This window comes from Bombina bombina, chromosome 1 (genome assembly GCF_027579735.1).
Source record: "Bombina bombina isolate aBomBom1 chromosome 1, aBomBom1.pri, whole genome shotgun sequence".
Classification (NCBI taxonomy): domain Eukaryota; kingdom Metazoa; phylum Chordata; class Amphibia; order Anura; family Bombinatoridae; genus Bombina; species Bombina bombina.
In genome coordinates this window covers 1,328,545,655-1,328,563,342 of record NC_069499.1, presented here as the reverse complement: position 1 = coordinate 1,328,563,342, position 17,688 = coordinate 1,328,545,655, and the positions used below count along the sequence as shown (strand labels likewise).

Sequence of the window (17,688 nt, the reverse complement as noted above, 5' to 3'; positions counted from 1 at the left end):
ATTAGATGTTTGCAGCAATATTATGCATGCTTGTGTGAACCAACCTAGGTTTATTCTTCAACAGTGGATCTCAGGAGAAAGAGAGGCAAATTTGATAACAGAAGTAAATTGTTTACCCCTTAACGACAGCCGGCGTACGCTATATGGGCTGCTGTACGAACTTACAGGACTTTAGCTGCATGGGTCTTGTCAACAACGTGGGACAAATCCTATTTCTGCATGTCTCAGTGAGAACCCCCACTGTTAAGCCCTGGAAGACCCTAGCTACAGGAGAAAGTACAGGGTACGCCTGTCATTAATGGGTTAAATTTGCATTTGTCTAAATCACAATTTTGACTTTACTGTCTCTTGAAGTATGAGTAGGTCACTCATTTATTAGTTAAAAAGATTGACGCATACAATCCTTTTCTTACACAACTTTTCTTAGTTACGACATTATTTGGTATCATAATTGTGTAATGCAAATAAACTATAATTGGCAAATAAACATATATGCCCTCATTTTTTTTTTAATTTATGTATTTCTGTTTTTTTAGGAATACGTGAAAGGGCTTTGTGAACCAGAAATGGCAGAGAGAGAAGTTTATCCAAAGGAAATGCACTGCATCTTTGTAGGAGCTCAGAATTTGTTTATTGATCATCTCATTCAAGATACATATGCAAATGTGTCAATTTTGGAAATTGGGGTGATTAGTATTAAGGGAGGCACAGAACCTGTAGTTATGGCCCAAAGTCGTATTCAGCAGTTAATACGTCTTTTCAAAAATAATGAAAGCTTGCCGGGTGAAAAAGAGCTTGAGGTGAAGAGACAGTTTAAACATTTTGTTGAGGCACATGCAGATAAGTACACTGTAGACTTGTTACTCTTGCCAAGCGCACTGAAAGAAGAGCTGTTGAGTCTTACATTAGAAGACTGGTCAACAGAAGAAGATGATGATCTGATTGTATGTGAGCTTAACAGTTTAAATGCAATAGTGGACAAAAGATTAGATGATAAAGAGAGTGGTGTTGAAGAAGTTAGAAGAAAATCAGGAACTCCTGTAACAGAACTAACAAAGAAACTAGACACTGTATTTTCAGAGGTTTCAGAAATTCAGTTTTCCCCCATACAACAGATAGATGTACTAGAAGAGAGACCATCTTTTAAAAGACGAATCTCAGAGACTGAAGAGAGATGCTCCAAGAAGCCGTTTTCACTGGAAGCTGTACAAATAGATGGGCCAATACTTAAAAGTGCTGCAGCCACAGACATTCCCATTATAGAATTGATTTCAGATGTTAGTGACATGGAAGATTCTGTAATACTTGTGGAAGAGGAACATTCTGTCAGTGAGGAAACAGAATACAGAATCTTAGTTAACTTCTTTAAAACAATGGGTTATTCTCAAGCTGTTGTTGAGAAGGTCATTGGTGCACTTGGGCAATCAGAGGAGCCGTTGAAACTTCTAGAAGAGATCGAAAAGGAGAACAATAATGTTGTCAATAAGGAATCTTGCAGAAATTATCAGGACATCACCAAAAAGGACCAGGTGAAAGATTCTCAGAAGATAACAAATAGCAATAGTGTATTGCTATCTGAATCTCATCCACAACAGGAGGTAAACAAAGGTTTTACTGGGGGTCTAGGCTTGTCAAAAAATATAAAGCATTCAACACAAAGGCTACCTAAAGGAGCAGATGTTCATGGATGTACTTCTAACACTGCAAGACTGGAAGCAGATAAACCTAAACCACAACATTTTGACTTTGTAGCTAGAGGTACATCAAGCCCTCCTCGATGCAGAAATAATGTAGCTGAAACTATTTTATTTAAACCGCAACCTACAGGTTCGGGGACTCAAAGCAATAAGGCTGGACCTTCTTGCATTCCTCCCCTGATTTGCAACAAAAACATTTTTAAAGGGAACATGCCTCAAGAACATAAAGCTGCACCATCTGGAAGACCATTTAATCATCTAAGTGATCCATCTGTCACTGGAGCGCAGATATTTCTAAATACCATAAAAGTTCCTTACAAGTTACAACTTAAAAATAATCCTGGAAGAAGTGACTTAAACCACATCATAATAGATGGCAGCAATGTCGCAATGAGGTCAGTGGGTTACTCGCCTTATATGCATTCTGTTCTGTTTGTCAGTGCAGAAAAATAAGTGATCTGATGTGCCCATTATCTACACTGGTATGTTACATTTTCTAGTGACAAGCCCTAGCTACAGTGAACAAGGCATTATTTATTTGTAAAGTGCTGCCAAATTCAGTAGTGCTGGGTTCATAGTGACACTGGTTCATGATAAAAAATAAAAAAATGGAGGTACATAATTTACAAAACAAATTCATACAAGAGTTAAGACAACGCTGCTGCAAAGAGCTTACAATTTACAGGTTTTGAAGCATGTTTCTCCAACATAGGTGTGTCCGGTCCACGGCGTCATCCTTACTTGTGGGGATATTCTCTTCCCCAACAGGAAATGGCAAAGAGCCCAGCAAAGCTGGTCACATGATCCCTCCTAGGCTCCGCCTACCCCAGTCATTCTCTTTGCCGTTGTACAGGCAACATCTCCACGGAGATGGCTTAGAGTTTTTTAGTGTTTAACTGTAGTTTTTATTATTCAATCAAGAGTTTGTTATTTTAAAATAGTGCTGGTATGTACTATTTACTCAGAAACAGAAAAGAGATGAAGATTTCTGTTTGTATGAGGAAAATGATTTTAGCACCGTAACTAAAATCCATGGCTGTTCCACACAGGACTGTTGAGAGCAATTAACTTCAGTTGGGGGAACAGTGTGCAGTCTCTTACTGCTTGAGGTATGACACATTCTAACAAGACGATGTAATGCTGGAAGCTGTCATTTTCCCTATGGGATCCGGTAAGCCATGTTTATTAAGATAGTAAATAAGGGCTTCACAAGGGCTTATTAAGACTGTAGACTTTTTCTGGGCTAAATCGATTCATTATTAACACATATTTAGCCTTGAGGAATCATTTATTCTGGGTATTTTGATATGATTATATCGGCAGGCACTGTTTTAGACACCTTATTCTTTAGGGGCTTTCCCTAATCATAGTCAGAGCCTCATTTTCGCGCCGGTATGGCGCACTTGTTTTTGAGGACAGCATGGCATGCAGCTGCATGTGTGTGGAGCTCTGATACATAGAAAAGTCTTTCTGAAGGCATCATTTGGTATCGTATTCCCCTTTGGGCTTGGTTGGGTCTCAGCAAAGCAGATTCCAGGGACTGTAAAGGGGTTAAATATAAAAACGGCTCCGGTTCCGTTATTTTAAGGGTTAAAGCTTCCAAATTTGGTGTGCAATACTTTTAAGGCTTTAAGACACTGTGGTGAAATTTTGGTGAATTTTGAACAATTCCTTCATACTTTTTCGCAATTGCAGTAATAAAGTGTGTTTAGTTTAAAATTTAAAGTGACAGTAACGGTTTTATTTTAAAACGTTTTTTGTGCTTTGTTATCAAGTTTATGCCTGTTTAACATGTCTGAACTACCATATAGATTGTGTTCTGACTGTGGGGAAACCAAGGTTCCTTCTCATTTAACTATATGTATTTTATGTCATAAAAAAATTTAGTAAAAATGATGCCCAAGATGATTCCTCAAGTGAGGGGAGTAAGCATGGTACTGCATCATCCCCTCCTTCGTCTACACCAGTCTTGCCCATACAGGAGGCCCCTAGTACATCTAGTGCGCCAATACTCCTTACTATGCAACATTTAACGGCTGTAATGGATAATTCTATCAAAAACATTTTAGCCAATATGCCCACTTATCAGCGAAAGCGCGACTGCTCTGTTTTAGAAAATTCTGTAGAGCATGAGAACGCTGATGATATGGTTTCTGAAGGGCCCCTACACCAGTCTGAGGGGGCCAGGGAGGTTTTGTCTGAGGGAGAAATTTCAGATTCAGGAAACATTTCTCAACAAGCTGAACCTGATGTGATTACTTTTAAATTTAAGTTGGAACATCTCCGCGCTCTGCTTAAGGAGGTGTTATCCAATTTGGATGATTGTGATTATCTGGTCATTCCAGAACCACTATGTAAAATGGAAAAGTTCTTAGAGGCCCCGGGGCCCCCCGAAGCTTTTCCTATATCCAAGCGGGTGGCGTACATTGTTAGTAAAGAATGGGACAGGCCCGGTATACCTTTAGTACCTCCCCCCATATTTATAAAATTGTTTTCCTATAGTCGACCCCAGAAAGGACTGATGGCAGACAGTCCCCAAGGTCGAGGGGGCGGTTTCTACTCTACACAAGCGCGCCACTATACCCATAGAAGATAGTTGTGCTTTCCAAGATCCTATGGATAAAAAATTAGAAGGTCTGCTAAAGATGTTTGTTCAGCAAGGTTCCCTTCTACAACCAATTGCATGCATTGTCCCTGTCACTGCAGCCGCGTGTTTCTAGTTTGATGAGCTAGGAAAGGCGATTATTAGTAATTCTTCTTCTTATGAGGAGATTATGGACAGAATTCGTGCTCTTAAATTGGCTAATTCTTTCACCCTAGACGCCACCTTGCAATTGGCTAGGTTGCGGCGAAAAAATTCTGGGTTTGCTATTGTGGCGCAGAGCGCTTTGGTTAAAATCTTGGGCAGCGGATGCGTCTTCCAAGAACAAATTGCTTGACATTCCTTTCAAGGGGAAAACACTCTTTGGCCCTGACTTGAAAGAGATTATCTCTGATATCACTGGGGGCAAGGGCCACGCCCCTCCTCAGGATAGGTCTTTTCAAGACCAAAAATAAACCTAAGTTTCGTCCCTTTCGCAGAAACGGATCAGCCCCAAGGGCTACGTCCTCTAAGCAGGAAGGTAATACTTCTCAAGCCAATCCAGCCTGGAGACCTATGCAAGGCTGGAACAAGGGAAAGCAGGCCAGGAAACCTGCCACTGCTACCAAGACAGCATGAAATGCGGGCCCCCGATCCGGGACCGGATCTGGTGGGGGGCAGACTCTCTCTCTTCGCTCAGGCTTGGGCAAGAGATGTTCTGGATCCTTGGGCGCTAGAAATAGTCTCCCAAGGTTATTCTCTGGAGTTCAAGGGGCTTCCTCCAAGGGGGAGGTTCCACAGGTCTCAGTTGTCTTCAGACCACATAAGAAGACAGGCATTCTTACATTGGGTAGAAGACCTGCTAAAAATGGGAGTGATTCATCCTGTTCCATTAGGAGAACAAGGGATGGGGTTCTACTCCAATCTGTTCATAGTTCCCAAAAAAGAGGGAACGTTCAGACCAATCTTAGATCTCAAGATCTTGAACAAGTTTCTCAAGGTTCCATCGTTCAAGATGGAAACCATTCGAACACTTCTTCCTTCCATCCAGGAAGGTCAATTCATGACCAAGGTGGATTTCAAGGATGCGTATCTACATATTCCTATCCACAAGGAACATCATCGGTTCCTAAGGTTTGCATTCCTGGACAAGCATTTCCAGTTCGTGGCGTTTTCTTTCGGATTAGCCACTGCTCCTAGGATTTTCTCATAGGTACTAGGGTCCCTTCTGGCGGTGCTAAGACCAAGGGGCATTGCTGTAGTACCTTACTTGGACGACATTCTGATTCGAGCGTCGTCCCTTCCTCAAGTAAAGGCTCACACGGACATTGTCCTGGCCTTTCTCAGATCTCACGGATGGAAAGTGAACGTGGAAAAGAGTTCTCTATCTCCGTCAACGAGGGTTCCCTTCTTGGGAACTATAATAGACTCCTTAGAAATGAGGATTTTTCTGACAGAAGCCAGAAAAACAAAACTTCTAGACTCTTGTCGGATACTTCATTCCGTTCCTCTTCCTTCCATAGCGCAGTGCATGGAAGTGATAGGTTTGATGGTAGCGGCAATGGACATAGTTCCTTTTGTGCGCATTCATCTAAGACCATTACAACTGTTCATGCTCAGTCAGTGGAATGGGGACTATTCAGACTTGTCTCCGAAGATACAAGTAAATCAGAGGACCAGAGACTCATTCCGTTGGTGGCTGTCCCTGGACAACCTGTCACAAGGGATGACCTTCCGCAGACCAGAGTGGGTCATTGTCACGACCGACGCCAGTCTGATGGGCTGGGGCGCGGTCTGGGGATCCCTGAAAGCTCAGGGTCTTTGGTCTCGGGTAGAATCTCTTCTACCGATAAATATTCTGGAACTGAGAGCGATATTCAATGCTCTCAAAGCTTGGCCTCAGCTAGCGAGGGCCAAGTTCATACATCAACCATCAGGGGGGAACAAGGAGTTCCCTAGCGATGGAAGAAGTGACCAAAATCATTCTATGGGCGGAGTCTCACTCCTGCCACCTGTCTGCTATCCACATCCCAGGAGTGGAAAATTGGGAAGCGGATTTTCTGAGTCGTCAGACATTGCATCCGGGGGAGTGGGAACTCCATCCGGAAATCTTTGCCCAAGTCACTCAACCGTGGGGCATTCCAGACATGGATCTGATGGCCTCTCGTCAGAACTTCAGAGTTCCTTACTACGGGTACAGATCCAGGGATCCCAAGGCGGCTCTAGTGGATGCACTAGTAGCACCTTGGACCTTCAAACTAGCTTATGTGTTCCCGCCGTTTCCTCTCATCCCCAGGCTGGTAGCCAGGATCAATCAGGAGAGGGCGTCGGTGATTTTGATAGCTCCTGCGTGGCCACGCAGGACTTGGTATGCAGATCTGGTGAATATGTCATCGGCTCCACCATGGAAGCTACCTTTGAGACGAGACCTTCTTGTTCTAGGTCCGTTCGACCCACTCCAGCTGACTGCTTGGAGATTGAACGCTTGATCTTATCAAAGCGAGGGTTCTCAGATTCTGTTATTAATACTCTTGTTCAGGCCTGTAAGCCTGTAACCAGAAAAATTACCACATAATTTGGTATATCTGTTGGTGTGAATCTGCAGGATTCCCTTGGGACAAGGTTAAGATTCCTAAGAGTCTATCCTTCCTTCGAGAAGGATTGGAAAAAGGATTATCTGCAAGTTCCTTGATGGGACAGATTTCTGCCTTGTCTGTGTTACTTCACAAAAAGCTGGCAGCTGTGCCAGATGTTCTAGCCTTTGTTCAGGCTCTGGTTAGAATCAAGCCTGTTTACAAAATTTTGACTCCTCCTTGGAGTCTCAACCTAGTTCTTTCAGTTCTTCAGGGGGTTCCGTTTGAACCCTTACATTCCGTTGATATTAAGTTATTATCTTGGAAAGTTTTGTTTTTGGTTGCAATTTCTTCTGCTAGAAGAGTTTCAGAATTATCTGCTCTGCAGTGTTCTTCTCCTTATCTGGTGTTCCATGCAGATAAGGTGGTTTTGCGTACTAAACCTGGTTTTCTTCCAAAAGTTGTTTCTAACAAAAACATTAACCAGGAGATAGTTGTGCCTTCTTTGTGTCCTAATCCAGTTTCAAAGAAGGAACGTTTGTTGCACAACTTGGATGTAGTTCGTGCTCTCAAATTTTACTTAGCAGCTACTAAGGATTTCAGACAAACTTTGTCTTTGTTTGTTGTTTATTCTGGTAAACGGAGAGGTCAAAAAGCAACTTCTACCTCTCTCTCCTTCTGGATTAAAAGCATTATCCGATTGGCTTATGAGACTGCCGGACGGCAGCCTCCTGAAAGAATCACAGCTCACTCCACTAGGGCTGTGGCTTCCACATGGGCCTTCAAGAACGAGACTTCTGTTGATCAGATATGTAAGGCAGCGACTTGGTCTTCACTGCACACTTTTTCTAAATTTTACAAATTTGATACTTTTGCTTCTTCTGAGGCTATTTTTGGGAGAAAGGTTTTGCAAGCCGTGGTGCCTTCCATTTAGGTGACCTGATTTGCTCCCTCCCTTCATCCGTGTCCTAAAGCTTTGGTATTGGTTCCCACAAGTAAGGATGACGCCGTGGACCGGACACACCTATGTTGGAGAAAACAGAATTTATGTTTACCTGATAAATTACTTTCTCCAACGGTGTGTCCGGTCCACGGCCCGCCCTGGTTTTTTTAATCAGGTCTGATAATTTATTTTCTTTAACTACAGTCACCACGGTAACATATGGTTTCTCCTATGCAAATATTCCTCCTTAACGTCGGTCGAATGACTGGGGTAGGCGGAGCCTAGGAGGGATCATGTGACCAGCTTTGCTGGGCTCTTTGCCATTTCCTGTTGGGGAAGAGAATATCCCCACAAGTAAGGATGACGCCGTGGACCGGACACACCGTTGGAGAAAGTAATTTATCAGGTAAACATAAATTCTGTTTTGTTTTTCGGATTCAAAACCCACTCACTACCTCCCTTAGATAATCTATCCACATTTACAAACAATTCAGCTGTAATGGTGGGTGATATGCTTTCCCTTTTTAAATGACCTGCGCTGGGCTTTAACAGCATGGAACATCCTACCATATACGGTGTACTGCAGCTTCTCCCTTAGACATAGGCAAGGATCGGCTTGTGGGGCATGCCTAGCAGTGTAGGCAGTCCCCACCATGATCCAATCCCAGCCTTGAAATCATGCAATCAGGTGATTTCATTTTCACTAATAGTGTGTACATTGGAACTTTAGTCCGATGTGAACACTTTAGTACCACCACGAAGGGATAGGAGGAGCTTCAGTGTTATGGATGCTTTGTTAGCTGTCTGTTGCTCTCACAACCTCTATACCCTTGTGTGCTCTTTAAAGGGACATGGAAGTCAAAATAAACTCCTCACTTAGAAGTAAATTTCTTAAAAATTGCATACCCTATTATTAAATGCTTCTTTCTCTTGGTATCCTTTGTTGAAATGTAGCTCATTTCCATGAGAGCTGTATGGTGGCAGTGTTTGCAACCTTCTTTGTAACGTTATACGGGCACGCTGCTGAGCCCACCTTTGTATACTCTCATGGAAATGGGCCAAGTTTCTACCAATAGAAAGAGTTACATTTAAAAGATAAACTGGAATGTTTTATAATAAATTATACACACATACACCTTATCATTGGCTCCCATTAGTGCATTGCTGCTCTGGAGCTGACTTTAACTCTTTTACAGGGATTAGTTATACGCTAGTAGTAGTATAATAATAAAATGTTGGAAAACTTCCTTTTTGCACTTTAATGTCCCTTTAATGAAGACTTCCATGTCCCTTAAGGTGTATTGATGCTCATGCATACAAAAAGGTTATTTGTAGTAGCAGTGAGGAAAGGTTGTTTAGGTGTGGACATTAACGTAGAACACTTGGCCAGAAATCAGCATTATGTGCTTGCACAATGACTCACAGGTAGTTGGCTCTTTTTTTTTTTTTTTTTTTTTTTTTTTTTTTAAATAGTGTTTATTGAGGTTATTATAAACATATACATCGTGAGAAGAGTTCCCAAAACTTAAGTAGTACAAACATTGAGATATCATTCACAATAATAAACAAAGTACAATCAAGTAAATATAGGTACAAAATATAATGGGCAAATATAGCTATTTCCTCATTTCTCTTGTAAGGTGTATCCAGTCCACGGATCATCCATTACTTGTGGGATATTCTCATTCCCAACAGAAAGTTGCAAGAGGACACCCACAGCAGAGCTGTAATATAGCTCCTCCCCTAACTGTCATAGCCAGTCATTCTCTTGCAACTCTCAACAAGCAAGGACGTTGTAGGAGATAGTGGTTAAATATAGCTAGTTTATTTTCTTCAATCAAAAGTTTGTTATTTTTAAATAGTACCAGAGTTGTGCTATTTTATCTCAGGCAGTAAATAGAAGAAGAATCTGCCTGAGGTTTCTATGATCTTAGCAGGTTGTAACTAAGATCCATTGCTATTCTCACATATGTCTGAGGGGATTACACAGATGAGGTAACTTCAGCGAGAGAATGGCGTGCAGTTTATTCTGCTATCAGGTATGTGCAGTTATAATTTTTTCTAGAGATGGAAAACACTAGAAAATGCTGCTGATACCGGATTAATGTAAGTTAAGCCTGAATACAGTGATTTAATAACGACTGGTATCATGCTTACTCCCAGGGGTAATACCCTTATGATATTTACAATATAAAACGTTTGCTGGCATGTTTAATCGTTTTTATATATGCTTTGGTGATAAAACTTTATTGGGGCCTAGTTTTTTCCACATGGCTGGCTTAAATTTTGACTAGAAACAATTTCCACTGTTGTAGTATAAAAGTTACAGTTGGTGCAGTTAAAATTACAAACTGTGACATCCAGCTTCCCTCAAAGGCCCTCTGAATGCTATAGGACATCTCTAAAGGGCCCAAAGGCTTTCCAAAGTCGTTTATTGGGGAAGGTAGGGCCACAGCTTGCTGTGGCAGTTGGTTGTGACTGTTAAAAAAGTCTATTTCGTTTTTTTGATCCGTTTTTTGAACTAAGGGGTTAATCATCCATTTGCAAGGGGGTGCAATGTTCTGTTAGCCTATTATACACACTGTAAACATTTTGTTTGATTTACTGCATTTTTTCACTGTTTTTCAAATTCTGACAAAATTTGTTTCTCTTAAAGGCACAGTACCGTTTTTTATATTTGCTTGTTAACTTGATTTAAAGTGTTTTCCAAGCTTGCTAGTCTCATTGCTATTCTGTATAAACATGTCTGACATAGAAGAAACTCCTTGTTTATTATGTTTAAAAGCCATGGTGGAACCCCCTCTTAGAATGTGTACCAAATGTACTGATTTCATTTTATGCAATAAACATCATTTTCTGTCTTTAAAAAATGTATCGCCAGAGGAATCTGACGAGGGGGAAGTTATGCCGACTAACTTTCCCCACGTGTCAGACCCTTTGACTCCCGCTTAAAGGACTCACGCTCAAATGGCGCCAAGTACATCTAGGGCGCCCATAGCGTTTACTTTACAAGACATGGCAGCAGTCATGGATAATACACTGTCAGCGGTATTAGCCAGACTACCTGAACTTAGAGGTTAGCGAGATAGCTCTGGGGTGAGACAAAATGCAGAGCATACTGACGCTTTAAGAACCATGTCTGATACTGCCTCACAATATGCAGAAGCTGAGGAAAGAGAGCTTCAGTCAGTGGGTGATGTTAATGACTCAGGAAAGATACCTGATTCTAATATTTCTACATTTAATTTTAAGCTTGAACACCTCCGCGTGTTGCTTAGGGAGGTTTTAGCTGCTCTGAATGACTGTGATACCATTGCAGTGCCAGAGAAATTGTGTAGACTGGATAAATACTTTGCAGTGCCGGTGTGTACTGATGTTTTTCCAATACCTAAAAGGTTTACAGAAATTATTAATAAGGAATGGGATAGACCAGGTGTGCCGTTCTCTTCCCCTCCTATTTTTAGAAAAATGTTTCCAATAGACGCCACCACATGGGACTTATGGCAGACAGTCCCTAAGGTGGAGGGAGCAGTTTCTACTCTAGTAAAGCGTACTACTATCCCTGTCGAGGACAGTTGTGCTTTTTTTTTTTAGATCCAATGGATACATAATTTGAGGTTACCTTAAGAAAATATTTATTCAACAAGGTTTTATCCTACAGCCCCTTGCATGCATTGCCCCTGTCACTGCTGCTGCGGCATACTGGTTTGAGTCTCTGGAAGAGGCTTTACAGGTAGCGACTCCATTGGATGACATACTTGGCAAACTTAGAGCACTTAAGCTAGCCAATTATTTTATTCTGATGCCATTGTTCATTTGACTAAACTAACGGCTAAGATTCTGGTTTTGCTACAGGCGCGCAGAGCGCTATGGCTTAGATCATGGTCAGCTGACGTGACTTCAAAATCTAAGCTACTTAACATTCCCTTCAAGGGGCAGACCCTATTCGGGCCTGGTTGAAGATGATTATTGCTGATATCACTGGAGGAAAAGGTCATGCCCTTCCTCAGGACAGGTCCAAATCTAGGGCCAAACAGTCTAATTTTCGTGCCTTTCAAAACTTCAAGGCAGGTGCGGCATCAACTTCCTCTATTAATAAACAAGAGGGAACTTTTGCTCAATCCAAGACGGTCTGGAGACCAAACCTGACATGGAAAAAAGGTAAGCAGGTAAAAAAGCCTGCTGCTGCCTCTAAGACAGCATGAAGGAACGGCCCCCTATCCGGGAACGGATCTAGTAGGGGGCAGACTTTCACTCTTTGCCCAGGTGTGGGCAAGAGATGTTCAGGATCCCTGGGCGTTGGAAATTATATCCCAGGGATATCTTCTGGACTTCAAAGCTTCCCCCCCAAAAGGGAGATTTCACCTTTCACAATTATCTGCACACCAGATAAAGAGAGAGGCATTCTTACACTGTGTACGAGTCCTCCTAGTTATGGGAGTGATCCATCCAGTTCCAAAGGAGGAACAGGGACAGGGTTTTTACTCAAATCTGTTTGTGGTTCCCAAAAAAGAGGGAACCTTCAGACCAATTTTGGATCTAAAGATCTTAAACAAATTCCTCAAAGTTCCGTCGTTCAAGATGGAAACTATTCGTACCATCCTACCACTGATCCAGGAGGGTCAATATATGACTACAGTGGATCTAAAGGATGCTTATCTTCACATTCCGATACACAAAGATCATCATCGGTTTCTCAGGTTTGCCTTTTAAGACGGGCATTACCAGTTGTAGCTCTTCCCTTGGGATTAGCTACAGCCCCAAGAATCTTTACAAAGGTTCTAGGGTCACTTATGGCGGTCCTAAGCCCGCGGGGCATAGCAGTAGCCCCTTAGACGACATCCTGATACAGGCGTCAAACTTCCAAATTGCCAAGTCTCATACTGACGTAGTACTGGCATTTCTGTGGTCGCATGGGTGGAAAGTGAACGAGGAAAAGAGTTCTCTATCCCCACTCACAAGAGTTTCCTTTCTAGGGACTCTGATAGATTCTGTAGAAATGAAAATTCACCTGACGGAGTCCAGGTTATCAAAGCTTCTAAATTCCTGCCGGGTTCTTCATTCCATTCTGCGCCCTTCGGTGGTTCAGTGTATGGAAGTAATCGGCTTAATGGTAGCGGCAATGGACACAGTGCCGTTTGCACGCTTACATCTCAGACCGCTGCAACTATGCATGCTCAGTCAGTGGAGCGGGGATTACACAGATTTGTCCCCTCAACTGAATCTGGACCAAGAGACCAGGGATTCTCTTCTCTGGTGGCTATCTCGGGTCCATATGTCCAAAGGTATGACCTTTCGCAGGCCAGATTGGACAATTGTTATGACAGATGCCAGCCTTCTAGGTTGGGGTGCAGTCTGGAACTCCCCTGAAGGCTCAGGGATCGTGGACTCAGGAGGAGTCTCTCCTTCCATTAAATATTCTGGAACTAAGAGCGATATTCAAGGCTCTTCAGGCTTGGCCTCAGTTAGCAACTCTGAGGTACATCAGATTTCAGTCGGACAACATCACGACTGTAGCTTACATCAACCATCAAGGGGGAACGAGAAGTTCCCTAGAGATGTTAGAAGTTTCAAAAATAATTCGCTGGGCAGAGATTCACTCTTGCCACCTATCAGCTATCCATATCCCAGGTGTAGAGCACTGGGAGGCGGATTTTCTAAGTCGTCAGACTTTTCATCCGGGAGAGTGGGAACTCCATCCGGAGGCATTTGCACAACTGATTCATCGTCGGGGCAAACCAGAACTGGATCTCATGGCGTCTCGCCAGAACGCCAAGCTTCCGTGTTACGGATCCAGGTCCAGGGATCCCAAGGCGACACTGATAGATGCTCTAGCAGCGCCCTGGTCTTTCAACCTGGCTTATGTGTTTCCACCGTTTCCTCTGCTCCCTCGACTGATTGCCAAGATCAAGCAGGAGAGAGCATCGTGATTCTGATAGCACCTGCGTGGCCACGCAGGACCTGGTATGCAGATCTAGTGGACATGTCATCCTTTCCACTATGGTCTCTGCCTCTGAAACAGGACCTTCTACTTCAGGGTCCTTTCAATCCAAATCTAATTTCTCTGAGGCTGACTGCCTGGAGATTGAACGCTTGATTTTATCAAAGCGTGGCTTCTCCGAGTCAGTTATTGATACCTTAAGACAGGCACGAAAGCCTGTCACCAGGAAAATTTACCATAAGGTATGGCGTAGATATCTTTATTGGTGTGAATCCAAGGGTTACTCATGGAGTAAGGTCAGGATTGCTAGGATATTATCTTTTCTCCAAGAAGGTTTGTAAAAAGGATTGTCAGCTAGTTAAGCGCCTGGCAGATGTTCCAGACGTTCAGGCATTTTGTCAGGCTTTAGTTAGAATCAAGCCTGTGTTTAAACCTGTTGCTCCACCATGGAGCTTAAACTTGGTTCTTAAGGTTCTTCAAGGAGTTCCGTTTGAACCTCTTCATTCCATAGATATCAAGCTTTTATCTCGGAAAGTTCTTTTTTTGGTAGCTATTTCCTCGGCTCGTAGAGTCTCTGAGCTATCTGCCTTACAATGTGATTCTCCTTATCTGAATTTTCATACGGATAAGGTAGTCCTGCGTACCAAACCTGGGTTCTTACCTAAGGTGGTATCTAACAAGAATATCAATCAAGAGATTGTTGTTCCATCCTTGTGTTACACAATTTGGACGTGGTCCGTGCTTTATAGTTTTACTTACAAGCTACTAAAGATTTTCGTCAAACATCTGCTTTGTTTGTTGTCTACTTTGGACAGAGGAGAGGTCAAAAGGCTTCGGCAACCTCTTTTTCTTTTTGACTAAGAAGCTTAATCCGCTTAGCCTATGAGACTGCTGGACAGCAACCTCCTGAAAGGATTACAGCTCATTCCACTAGAGCTGTGGCTTCCACTTGGGCCTTTAAAAATGAGGCTTCTTTTGATCAGATTTACAAGGCGACGACTTGGTTTTCGCTTCATATTTTTTCAAAATTTTACATATTTGATACTTTTGCTTCTTCGGAGGCTATATTTGGGAGAAAGGTTTTACGGGCAGTGGTTCCTTCCATTTAAGTTCCTGCCTTGTCCCTCCCTTCATCCGTGTACTTTAGCTTTGGTATTGGTATCCCACAAGTAATGGATGATCCGTGGACTGGATACACCTTACAAGAGAAAACACAATTTATGCTTACCTGATAAATTTATTTCTCTTGTGGTGTATCCAGTCCACGGCCCGCCCTGTCATTTTAAGGCAGGTAATTTTTTAATTTAAACTACAGTAACCACTGCACCCTATGGTTCCTCCTTTCTCGGCTTGTTTTCGGTCGAATGACTGGCTATGACAGTTAGGGGAGGAGCTATATTACAGCTCTGCTGTGGGTGTCCTCTTGCAACTTCCTGTTGGGAACGAGAATATCCCACAAGTAATGGATGATCCGTGGACTGGATACACCACAAGAGAAATAAATTTATCAGGTAAGCATAAATTGTGTTTTTTATACTGGTATATACCTCCTCCGAAAATAGGTCACTCTTGGACCATGGTATGATAGAAATACTCGATGGAGGTAAGCAAATTAGGTCTATAGCCACTTTTGGGCTTGTTATAGTATATAGCAATAAATATATATATATATATATATATATATATATATATATATATATATATATATCAACAATAAATAGGAAATGAGTTTCAACCAACAAGAATATTATGTCATTCTCCTGGAAACATATATGGTACATGCAGCAACAAATCTTCAATATCTACAGAAAAACATGTGAACACAATAACTGCTTGCATTTAATATCACAATATTGCTAAGGTCACTCAGAGAAAATAATACTACTGAATGAATTAGGTGGTCGTCATGTTAAGAAGAAATAAATGTTTCTATAGAATTTAGTATCCTTTGTCTATGAAGTAGGCTCAATGGTGTCGGGGGGGGGGGGGGGGAGGGAACAGGGATGAAACTAAAAGAATGAGGCTGAAAGGAAAAATGAAAAAAAGATATAAAAGGGCTTGTGCTGTATCTCCCCCCAGGGAATCTTGTCTCCACTGGACACAGACCGGAAAGGGGTAGCGGATATGACCCGCTCACATATCCAGAGCGGGAAAGGGTGAGGGGAGATACATTCGGTGGAGAAATATTAGGGGAGCTGACAACCCTATAAACCAGAAACCATGGGACATGATACTAAATAAGAACCTATGCGTTATTGTGTGACACTATGGGTAGATTAAGAGCTTATCATAACTCTGTATATTAGATGAAAAATCACATCTAAATCTTTTTGTGTATATTTATCTCTATTATCTCAGATCCTGTGGGTATAGAAAATAACAGATCTATAGATTCTCCTTCGTAAGCCACTATTTGCAGAGAATGTAACAAGCTAGGTATTATATGGATTGATGGTGTCAGCCAACTTCCCATAAAGGCATAGCCTATATTTAACATTGAACAGTGTGAAATGTTTAGGCATGTTTACAATAAAGAAGTAGCCATAGCAAAATTACCATATTGCTGTATAGACACTCTCCCCCAGGTACGGGCCCTATATCCAGGTGGGATGCCGATGAACTGAATTAGTAGTCATAATATAATAAACAACAGGGCTTAGTATTAACTATGTGGAGGGACAATATCGGCTATCTTCAAATGGACATACACATAAAATTGAACAGGGGCTAAGAGGTCAGGTGAAATAAGAGTGCAAAATGATGCTGAGACCTAACTTCCCCTCTCCTTATAATGGAAAACTAAGCTATATTTAACATAGAACACTTGTAGCAGGGTTTAGATTCAAACAAAGTAAGGTGGCAGGGGTATAATGACAGCTTACTAGTTTTAATTCACATCCATGTGAGATTAGAAAATGCAGTCCTTGCAGAGAGTCAGAAATTTTAAATAAGAGCAGACTAAGTTTTTTTAATAAAATCTTCCTCACTATATACTTTCCATTTTTACATGTCTAATGAGATTGTAGAGATCAGTGCTCAATTAATCAAATAAGATACTGGCTGAGCAATGTTATGGGGTATCAATATCTGTCACATTAAAAGGTTAGAGAGTCTCTTATAGTTAACCTGGAGAACATTGTGGGAAATAGATTACACTAGATTAAGTGAAACAGCATGGCTTGCAGAATGTTTGCAGAAAGTGGCTGAGCCATTTTACGTTAAAGTATAACATTTAAAAACATGACTTTTTAGTATAAGTAATGCTGAAGGTGACACTGTAGAATGTAAACTCAGGCATTACTAGTTGACATTTCAGAGCCTTTGAGCTTCAATAGTAATAATACTGATAACATCTAATATTATGTAATATAATACAACTTCCCATAACAACCACATAGCCAAATGTTGTAAAGTAAATGAAAAGCAAATGTCCACCATCCGAAAACCAAGTTGATGAAGGAGACAGTCCGTTTGTCCCACTATCCAATTCCCGATCTAGCTATGGCTGTGTCTTTAGAGGCAGTCTGAGCGGCTTTTCTCTTTTGCGATCGAGAGAATTTACAAGCCAGTAGTAAAATGATAGCTTCTATTAGGGGTGTGTTGTCAGCATGAACTTGGCGCTGGTAGCAAAGTTCCATAATTTGTGTTGTATTGTCCCAGTCTCCAGCCTCCATTATTTGTATACTAGGTAGACCAGCTGTGTAAAGACGGCGATTCTGGGGGGGCATATGGCACTGAAGGGAGTGAAAGTCTGTAATCCATTGCAGCTGGCGTCCTGACTGGGCTATCTACACCACTCTGTCTCATCTTGTCAACCAGGCATGTCAGGTCATCACGCATACCTTTTTGCAGATCGACTGATTCTCCCCCTTCATGAGTTGTACACGTTGGGACCCACACCCGGGGATCGGCCGCAACCCACAAGGTTAGGTCCCCAGTCTGCTCATCAGATC

At 42.0% G+C, this 17,688-nt stretch overlaps 1 protein-coding gene across 3 annotated transcripts in view; it reads left to right on the top strand.

Moving 5' to 3' along the window:
• Positions 1-17,688, top strand: part of N4BP1 (NEDD4 binding protein 1) — a 159,422-nt gene that overhangs the window by 49,714 nt on the left and 92,020 nt on the right. For all 3 annotated transcript variants that reach the window (XM_053702031.1, XM_053702040.1, XM_053702048.1), the window contains one exon: positions 537-2,092. In XM_053702031.1, the coding sequence (XP_053558006.1) occupies positions 537-2,092 (1,556 nt within the window). The remainder of the gene's footprint in view (positions 1-536; positions 2,093-17,688) is intronic.